General features: G+C 40.6%; 1 protein-coding gene across 6 annotated transcripts in view; it reads right to left on the bottom strand.

Annotated features, from left to right (window-relative positions):
* XPR1 (xenotropic and polytropic retrovirus receptor 1) overlaps positions 1–8,387 on the bottom strand; it is a 110,040-nt gene extending 101,653 nt beyond the window's left edge. For 4 of the 6 annotated variants that reach the window (XM_014456067.2, XM_023754005.1, XM_014456068.2 and 1 more), the window contains exon 1: positions 8,107–8,365. In XM_014456067.2, the coding sequence (XP_014311553.1) occupies positions 8,107–8,111 (5 nt within the window). In that variant the 5' untranslated portion in view covers positions 8,112–8,365. Of the gene's footprint in view, positions 1–8,106 lie in introns of all 6 variants that reach the window. The other 2 variants (XM_006088972.3, XM_023754006.1) reach the window with 2 other exon arrangements.
* Positions 8,388–10,749: the final 2,362 nt, after the last annotated feature.

Here is a 10,749-nt window from a genome sequence, read left to right as displayed (position 1 = left end):
ACACACACACACACACTAGAGGCCCGGTGCATGAAATTCATGCACGGATATGGTCCCTAGGCCTGGCTGACGATAAGGACCGATCTGTGGGACAACCAGCGGGGTGACCAGGGAGCCCCTGCTGGCCCCCCGCCTTGGCTGGCCTGAGGCCTGTCAGCTGGGCGCAGCTCCTGTATTGAGTGTCTACTCCCTGGTGGTTAATGTGCGTGATAGCGACTGGTCATTCCACCGGTCATTCTGCTGTTCAGTCAATTTGCATATTAGGCTTTTATCTCTCTCTCTCTCTCTCTCTCTCTCTCTCTCTCTCTCTCTCTCTCTCTCACACACACACACACGGTTCTTACTATGCGCCAGGCATTGTTCTAGGCACTTTTCTTTTTTTAACTCATTTAATTCTCGCAAAACTCCTATAAAGCTAATATTATTACCCCCATATTACAGACGAGGAAACTGAAGCACAGAGAGGCTAATAAATTTTAGAGCTGGAATATGAACCTAGGCAGTCTGGCTTCAGAGTTTGCTCTCTGTATGCATTATTAACATACTAGCATATGATGTTAAAAAAAAAGTAATAAAATGAATCAGGGTGATTGTGTTAACTCAGCCACGAACCAAGTCATGTGACCTTGAATCACTTAACCTCTCTGGACTTCATTTCCCAATCTATAAAGAGAAAAGGTTTTTAAAGTACTTACCATAGTGCCCAATACAGTAAGCACTCAAAAAGATAAGTTATTATTGTCACTGCCACCACCAGTCTATTATTTACAATTCCCATATAAAAGCTAGAGCTCCAAAATATGACAGATTTGATTTCAAATTCTGGCTCCACTAAGCCTAGGTTTTCTCATCAGTAAAATGGAGATAATAAATCATCTATCTTGCAAAACTGTTGTAAACCTGGTTCCTAACTGCTGAATAAATGTTAACTCCTTTTTCCTTAATGACAAACTAACCACATTTCCACCAATTCAATTCAAAGAAGGGAGAATGAAGTCCCAGGGAGCCAACTGTCCTTTGCAGTGGGGGGTATGAAGGGAAAGAGATACCAAAGAATTCTCACCCATTCATCACCCATTGGGTTCCCTTATCCTCTTATGTGCTTCCTAACACTAGAGCTTTTTCTCAGGCCATTTCCTTACTTTCTGATAGGAGTCTTACCTGGTATACTCTAAGGCAGCAACAAACAGAAAATTTTCAGGAAACCCAAAAGGTCAAAACTATTTTTATAATAATACTACAACTTCATTCATTTTTCTTCATTTTTTTTCCCACTCTCATTCTTCCAAGAGTATACAGTGGAGTTTTCCAGAGGCTACATGAAGTGTGATGCCATGTCTCTGATGACTAATAAGTGTGCTTGTATACTTTTATATTTTTAAGATTTCTCAGTTTTAATTTCTAATACAGCATGTATCAATAGACACTGGAATCCTCAATAATTTTTAAGAATTTCAATTTGGTCCCGAGACCAAAAAGTTTAAAAACACTGCTCTAAGGTATAGAAAAAGCCCTCAAAGCACATGGTTTATTCTGTGAATTACAACTTTACCAATTTAGCCCAAATAAATAACTCACACAATCATCTAAAAACTCCCTACATTCCTGTCTGATTACATTTCAGCCCTTTAATCTTCAAAAAAAAATCACTTGCTCACTAATTATTTATGAATAGTCAGTGACAGAACTGGGTCTAAGGCAGGGGTGGGCAAACTTTTTGACTCGAGGGCCACAATGGGTTCTTAAACTGGACCAGAGGGCCGGAACAAAAGCATGGATGGAGTGTTTGTGTGAACTAATATAAATTCAAAGTAAACATCATTACATAAAAGGATACGGTCTTTTTTTTTTTTAGTTTTATTCATTTCAGACAGGCCGGATCTGGCCCGCGGGCCGTAGTTTGCCCACAGCTGGTCTAAGGACTTATATCTCCTTATTCCTGGTGTATAGTCTGTCTAAATACTGCAGGTCAACCTCAATAAAAAAGAAATGACTAGGTTCTCAATCAACATATTGTCCCCCTTGTTACAGAGATAACAAAATTGTAAGTTATGCTAACAGCAGGTAAATTATACTTTCCTCTGACTTCTAATAAACAACTTTTAAAGAATTTTCTGATTAGTTCCTATAAATACCATATACCTGCTTTGTGATGGGAAGAAATAGGTAATTATTTCCTCCTATAAACAAATTAGATTTAAAGGTGTATAACATAGTTTGAAAAACTAAGGTGAAAGTCTTCCATATCATTTACACAACTGATCCAAATTTATAACTATGTCCCAGGACCTCGATCTGCAATCTTCCCTTTCAACACAATTTTTAATTTTGAAAACAGTATGTTTACTGAAATATAAAAGGAAAAACACACACAAAAACAAAAAATACTGTTTTTTTTTCTATTTTTAAGATAATGGAACAGCTAAAATTTAATAACAAATCATCCTATAGCAAAGTAAAACCCCTCTAAATATTGGTTGAGTGAATTAATAATTTTTAAGTTATTTATGTTCATGAGCTTTGTCTACTTGGCTTATTTTAGCATTTACTAGGTAAGGGGAAGACCTGAAAAGGCAAGAACCTTAGTGAATTCTGACACTCTCTCAATCCTAAAAAGCCAATTCAATACCAAGCAACCCATAACCCAGGTTTGGTTAAGCTGTGCAACTTGAGCAGTCTTCCAAGCATTTTTTATGTCAAATCCATCTCCTATGAATATCTATATAATAAGAGCCTAAGCGACCGTTACGGCGGAACAACCAGGACGACCGGTCACTATGATGTGCACTGACCAGAAGCTGGGTTCACGGCTAGCGAGTGCAGTGGTGGTAGTGGGAGCCTCTCCCTCCTCTGCTGCAGGTGGGCGGTAAGGAGCAAGGGGTCCCAGACTGCGAGAGGGTGCAGGCCGGGCTGAGGGACCCCCCCTACCCCAGTGCACAAATTTCATGCATCAGGCCTCTAGTTTACTTATAAATTATATCCTTCTAAAACTGTATACATTATAAAACACAGAATTTTTTATTGATTGATTTCAGAGAGAGAGGAAGGGAAAGAAAGAGATAAAAACATAGATTTGTTGTTCCACTTATTTATGCATTCATTGGTTGATTCTTCTATGTGCCCTAAAAGGGGATGGAACCCATAACCTTGGCGTATTGGGACAATGCCCTAACCAACTAAGCTACCCGGCCGGGGCCAAAACATACAATTTTTAAAATAGAAGTTATTAAAAGATGAGACAATGATAAAATAATTCTTACCTTTCATTTGTGAATACTACAAAAATATTTTTAATCTAAGAAAGTATCAATAATAACACTTTTAGAGAACAACATAACTGAAAAGCTTCATTATTTTTTAACATCTTAATTTAATAATTTTGTAATATAGCATTCTAGTTCAAACTTCAGGATTCAATTGATTGTGAAACTTGATTATGACTATCCACTGAAAATTCCCTAAGAATACCTACTAAACAAGGTCACATCAATCCATTTTTAGTAAAATGTTATTTCTTCCTTCTCTTATGCATAAAAATAAATATAGCTACTACTATCTAATACTACCTTCTCTTACTCCATGGAAATTAGGAGTACTCTCCTTTGGGGTCTATGATGCAAATATACTTGAAACCCCTAACCAGCACAACTTAATCAGTCTCTCAAATGCTTTCCAGATTAGGGCTAGATTTGAAGCTAGAACTAATTTTCCATGGTCACCGCAGGTCAAATAAGATTCTTAGGTTCTTATGATCTGGGCCTTCACCCAAAAGCTGTTCCAAAATCAAACTGCAGGGTTGGATGGACAAGTATAATCTTCCCAGGATACTTACCCTAACACATTTCATTATAGGAAGATAATAATGAACAGTAATACCTTCCTGTCTTATACAACATTCATTCACTCATTTAAGAAACATTTGTAAATGCTAGGCATCTTACTGACACAATCATGTACAAGTGTTATCTTAAATATGCTATCCTGTACTTTCATTTACAGAAGCACTGAAAGAAAAAGTGTGATTTGTGCCCCATCGGGTGGCCAAACTGGAAATTTCAAACAAGTTCCAGCAAGGCAAGTTAACCCTAACTAATCAACACAATACCTTTGGGAAACTGAAGCCTACAACACAAGTGTTCTCATGGGAGAGTTCTATAAATGAAAAGCACAATTGTGTTATGGCAATGTTTCCTTACATTTGAAAATAAGGGATGTGCAGTTATGCAGAATCTCTCCTTTCCCAAATCCTGCAACAAAATATTAATCCATGACTATCACTGCTTATTTAATTAAACAAAAGAGTTTCTTTGAGTCAGCTTTCCATTCACAGATTAAAATATAAAATTTTTTGAAAGAACACTATTAATTTAAAAGGATGTTATTAATAATATTCCTTTAAATTATTTCCTCTTCATATATCAAACAATTAAACCATAAAAACATACAGAAATTTAGAGCCAGATGGGTCCTTAGAAAATACAGGGCTGTGACTTAGAAACCATCAAATCTAGTTGGCTATGGTTACAAATGAAGAACCTAAAGCCCAGAAAGAGAAAGTGAATTAATCAGGGTCACAGAGCTAGGCTAGGGTGAACTGACTCCTAATGCTTAAACATCTGTGCTCAAGAGACTAGCTATCTATATCTGATCCTGGACAAGTGACTTAATGTTTCTAGACCTTAGTTTCCTTGCCTGAAAAAACAAGGAGATAGATAATCTCTAAATTTCCTTTAAAGTCTAAAATCATAAAATTTAGGAGCCTCATTATTTTAGTATCTTACAAAACTAAAGTATACACTGACAAAAACCATTTCTGGTTCCTGAGAAACCAAACCACAGGACCCTAGGGAAGAAAATTCAAGTCAGCAGCCTAAGGCACCAAAATATATTTGCTTCTTTTGTTAATATTCTGTAAAATATTAACATAGCCAGACTAGTCTATTTGGTTGAAAGTGGTCTAAGTTAATTTTGATTAATCAATTACAGAACTCTATACAATCACTGATCCTAAATTTTTAAAAAATATTCTTGCAAAAATTTATTAATGTTCTATTTTCCATGCCAAGATTTACATTCAAATAGATTACTGGAAACAGGAATAGTTTATGCTCATTTTTTTTTTATTCCTTGTAAAAACTATTCAGAAGTGGATGGAATAGATGTTCTTCATTCGGTTCTCCATATTGCTCTATTCTTTTGTGCTTTATTATTCTCTCTATGAAGACCTAGTCTAGGAACTCTACAATTTACTTTTAAATTAGAAACTCCAATAATTTTCAGGATATTGATGGGTCACTATCAAATAATTTTAACAATCCAAGGAAGAAAAACAATTAAAAGTTAAATCAAAAACCTATAACTACAACGAACCTTAAAAAGCTCTGGGCCTATAGTCTTACTTTATGGAGGAGGAAAGAGTCCTGGAAAGGCAAAAAGACTGTCCCCAAGGTCTTAGGGCTAACATATACGAGAACTAGCACTATTGTGTGACCAAGTATATCCAATAATACACATAATTACAGATATAAAACAAAATTGTCAGCTTCTATGTAATGCTCTGCTTAAAATAAAATTTAATATAGCAAAATGACATAAAAACCAAAGATAAAGCATAGTGGTTCACAGCACTAGAAACCACCCTAGGCAATAAATCAGGGGTAATATACCAAAATTTCACTACCAGTGCTTGAATAACAAATGCAAGTGTCTGTTCTGCTAAGAGTGTTCCAAGAGCATCACCTTCATACATGAGAAACTACATTTTATTGCATTACAAGAAGGTTCTTTTCTCTAGCAGACTAACATCTTTTATGATGTTCTTCCTTCTACCCTCCTAAGTTTTAAAGCTGCCAAAATTTCTGAATGCAAAACACTCTTATGTATTTCTCTTTATTTTCAAAGGACCAGCACCAGCTCTTGAGAAACAATATACCGCACATAAATCCTAGCCCTATTTTTAAAAATGTCTTTAATTGCTCCAATGCACAAAGAAAAGTGTCCCTTATTTAATTTTGCCTACCAAACAATGAGCTTATCCAGGGCAGGAGTCACATAGTAGGGACTCTCTGCAAAATAAAATTTCCATTATCCACAGTAAATGAATTTTCCCCAAAATGATTTATAATTGGCCTGGGAAAGATAATACAATCACAAATGTGCTCAGGAATTTTGTCCCTCTTGTAACCAACCTTGAGTAGCCATTTAAGACTAGTACCCGAATGGAGTAAGTGAATGAAGAGTCCCAGAATTACTGTGGTTACTCCAGCCACAAAGCTGACATTACAAATCAGGAGGTAATTGCATTTTCAAACGAAACTGTACGCTTCCACTTCCATCCCCAGATATTCCAAATTAATACAGTTCTGTGAAACAGTTAAGTGTTGTAATACTTAAAATGAATCATAGCAAACAGCCACTATTACTTCTGCCCAAATCAAGCATGCCATACTATACAGCAAGTGCAAGATGTTGCCTCAGCATGCTATGTCCTATGCCTCTATGAAGAACTGGCAGTGGTGCTGAAAATTACTACTACTGGAAAGATGAAAGACCAATACCCTCCTTTCAATAAAAACCCTCGTCTGGACTCTAGCCAAGGTTTAAAACTGCCTGAATGTTATTAGGAACAATAAATCAAAAACTCTCCAGGCTGAAAAGCTATCCCCTTATTTCATTCTTACAAATGCAGCCACAAAACACTATAAGAAAATTAAGTGACAAGAAAAGCATTACTAATTTTAGGCCTCTCGTTTCTGGCAATAATAAAATGCTGTATGTTACAAGGTGGATTTATTTTACAATCTTCCAAGGTTCTGTTTAACCGACCTCCTACAGCCCTTTCCCCGTCTTCTTCAATTATTACAACTGCTATATGATTAAATAAACTCACACTATTGCTGAAACACCCTATCCCTGAACTTAAATAGAAATGAAACAGAGTACCAAAATATTTTATTTCACAAAATCCAGCTGGTATATCTGTGTTCCTATTGATTTTGTACTCTTTGTTCTTGCACATAACATAGATGTGAATTCCTGGAGTCTTTCTCTATCCAGGAGCTGAACTGCCAGCTACGGAGAATAACCTATTGCAATGCTTAAAGCCCTTCAGGTTATCTCACCTTCTGAATATATACATGGGTTCATTATCTTCACTTTCCCCCTGTATTACTGTAAGGTTCCTTACCACTATCGACTAAGTACCCTACAGGTTATCACAGAAATTAGGGGGGAGGGGGACCATGATTTCTGTAATAGGCAGGTATGGCTTTAAAAAAAAAGTACATTGTTTACAATATAGTACTTTTCTCCCTAGTTAACAAAAATTTTAGGGGCAAAAAAAAAAAAAAAAAAACCCTGAAAATTTTAATAATTCTCTTCTTTCCTCCTTCCTCTTGCCCCTTCACTCCTTTCCAAAACAACAGAAGAGTCAAAACCTAAGACGTGATTACTTTGCATACTCCCTGCAGCCAGCCAAACGAGTCTTCCCATGCAAACGGAGTAGTTGATGACAATACGTTGGTTTAACACCGCATGTGTGATACACATTTCAATCAAGTTTCAGCGCAGTTACCAAGCCTTTGTCAACAGTGGCAAGTGGGCAAAGGCAGAAGGGCTCTACGGGGCGAAGGAAACCGCCAGAGGGGCTGGTCGGAGAGGAGGATTCCTCGGGGAGAGAAACGCGAGCAAACCTGGCCACGGGGGCGCCCGCCCGGGGTGGGGACGAGAGGTCAGGGGAGAGGGGAGGGGAGGGGAGGAAGGAGCGCGGAGCGCCCGAGACCCGGGCTGCCTCCCGCACCCCGAGCCCCCCCACCTGCGGGCTGGCCCTCCACCCCCGCGCCCCAGCTCCGGCGGGGCAAGTGCCCTCCCTCCCGGCCCGCCGCCTGCATATCCGTTACCCCAGCGGCAGCGGGGCGGCGGGGGAGGGGAAGGTCAGCGGGCCCGGAGGGGCCGGCGCGGCGGGGATGCCGCAGTGGCTCCCCGCGGCAGCGGGTCAAAGTCTGCCCCGGCGCGGGGAGGCAGCAAGAGCGGAAGGCGGCCGGGGAGGTCGGGCTGGCGAGACGGTGGCCCCTCCGAGTCCCCCCACAGCCCGGCCGCCGCCGGTACCTCATACTGGATGTATTGCTTCCTCCACTCCGGAGTGATGTGCGCGGAGAGGTGCTCAGCGAACTTCATCCTGGCGTTCCCCCTTCACCCCCACTCGGGTCCAGCAGTTCCAGGCGGCGGCAGCGACGGCGGCGGCGGCAACAGCGATTCCGACTCCTCCCCACATGGGCCCCGGCGCGGCGCGGCGCTGAGCTTCTCTCCTCCTCCGCCGCCGCCGAGGTCTCCTCAGAGCCGCCCTCCCGCCATCTTCCTCCTCCTCTCCATAGCCCCGCCCCGCTCCGCCCACTCTACGTCATCGCCATGGTAACCGCCTACGCCGCCCCGACGGAAGGGGCTGAGTAAGGGGCGGGACTTGGGTCCATTCCTCAAGGCCCCGCCTCTTCGGGGCCGGACGTGCTGGAGGCACCTCCCCTGACCTCTTCCTTCTGGCTCCTTTGGGCCTTACAGCTGCTCCCTACCGCCTGCCTGGGAAGCTGCAGTGTTGTTATTACAATTAATATTAATACTGTAGCGATAATCATTCATAAGAGACGTTTATATTTGCAAAGAATTGTGCAAATATTTTCCACTTTAATACTTATTCTTCATAAAACCCTTAAGGATGGATCAGAATTAATCCAAATGGAGTTAAGAGCCAAATGTATTTAAAGGAGCCAGATTTTGCACGCTTTAGGTGCTCAGTAAATGCTTGTTGAATTTAGTGAAAGGCATCTGTGCCAAAAATTGCATGCTGCTTCTGAATTTCAATGTAATTATCCAGTCCCAGGTCTACCAGAAAGGCCAATAACAACACCTGGACTCCAACCAGAACTGGTGCAGTACCAACTGGACTTGTGAGTAAGCTTTCTGGGGTAGGGAAAGGGAAACCAATATTGGGAGGAAAGAGAATCCCTTAGGTGTACCAGAAGTGGGTCCAGCATGCAGCTGAACTGTCCTCCAGGAGCATGGGGTATAGATCACTCACACAGCGTGGCACTACTATGAGGGTAAGAGTAATTGTCTTGTCCTGGAAGACCTGACTTGGGACAGAGACCCAGGTCCTTCCCTGAGTGGAGAGGTCCTAGATAATAATAGCTAACATCTATTAAGCACTCACTGTCCGTGTACCAAACACAATTCCAAATTCCTTACATATACTTTAATTTTTAATTCTTACAATTTTGACGAGACCCAGAGACTAGAGGACTATTGGGACCAGGACAGTATTCTGAGATACCAGTCGCTACTTTGGGCTTCTTTTTTTTTTTCTTCCATGTATTTTTCCCCTTTCCCTTCCTCTTAATTCATGCCAGTAGGGGTTCTGCAATCGTTTTCTCAAGAGAGGGATGAGGCAAATGGAAAATAGGCATAGGCTATGTGTCTTTCTGACTTTTGTGACACAAAAGCCTCAACCCCTGGTGGAAGGCTAATCAAGGTCAAAAAAAAAAAAAAGAGGAGGAGCAGCGAGGACTCCTCTCACCTCAGCACCTTAAGTACCATCTGCTCACCATAAAAATGCCTCTACGGGAGAAAGAGATAGGCAAAAAAAAGAGAGCAATGCTCTCAGGAAGAAGGCACAACCACAGAGAGGAAATAACTGCTCGGTGTGTCTAAGAAGACAGAACCAGAAGCAGCTGCAAACAAGATTGCTAGGCCTTTAGCCAGAATGGACTAGAATGGTAGATTCTTGGCAGCAACTCCTGTAGACTATGGTATCCTGCTCCCAACAGCACCATATCTTGGTGCCTCAACTGTGCACAAGATTCTGGAACCATGGCCCACACCAAAGAAGAAAAGAAATCCTCAATATTAGCTCTATAACCAACAATTCTTAATTTTTCTCATGCCTGATCCAGAGTCCTGATACTCAGTTGGACATAAAAAGCCTAATTTATCTGAAGAAGTAGATTTAATAATAAGTTTCCTTATTCCTAGCATTACTTCAGATATTTCACTGACAGAACCATCCAATACTTAGCATTTATTGAAAGTAGGTACTTTCTTTAGAGCACAGGACTAGGTAATATGAATGATATTCTGAATAGTTTTACTCTAAATCAGAAGGGTCCCAGGCCTTACACTTTCTTTTGTAAATATGCAAATAACTCTTCACTTAACAAAACTTTATTAAGCACTATGATATGCCAGTCACACCACTTTGACAATGAAAGATAGTTCAAAAATAGAACGACTATTTTTCCTTGGAGGACATCACAATTCAGTCAGAAAGACAGGCAGGTAGACCAATATCTAGACCACGATGTGATATGTGCTGTAACTGAGGTATGTACAAGGAAACACACATCCAACTGGATGGTGACCCAGAGAAGGTGACTTTGAAACACAGTATTAAACAACAGTCTGACCTGGAGAAAGACACCCAACAATCTCAAAGGTAAAAAGCAAGAAGTCGGGGTTGTTAAAGAATGGCAAGAAATTGTCTGACCAGAATATCCTTTAAGGCAATTAAATGTTCCCTCCTCAAAGAAACTCTTTCTGTTCCCTCCTCTCCCTTCCTCAGTCTGGCCCCTCAGCCACCTGGTGCACGCCCTTCATTGCACTGCCAACAATAATTTGTGTCAAATGAGCTCCTTGAAGACAAATGCTCATTTCTCTGTTTCTCCAGTTAGCATGTGCCTGGCTGGCACTCAGCATTCATAATGT

Source organism: Myotis lucifugus, unplaced genomic scaffold (assembly GCF_000147115.1).
Source record: "Myotis lucifugus unplaced genomic scaffold, Myoluc2.0 scaffold_54, whole genome shotgun sequence".
Classification (NCBI taxonomy): domain Eukaryota; kingdom Metazoa; phylum Chordata; class Mammalia; order Chiroptera; family Vespertilionidae; genus Myotis; species Myotis lucifugus.
This window is presented reverse-complemented; position numbering and strand designations above follow the sequence as displayed.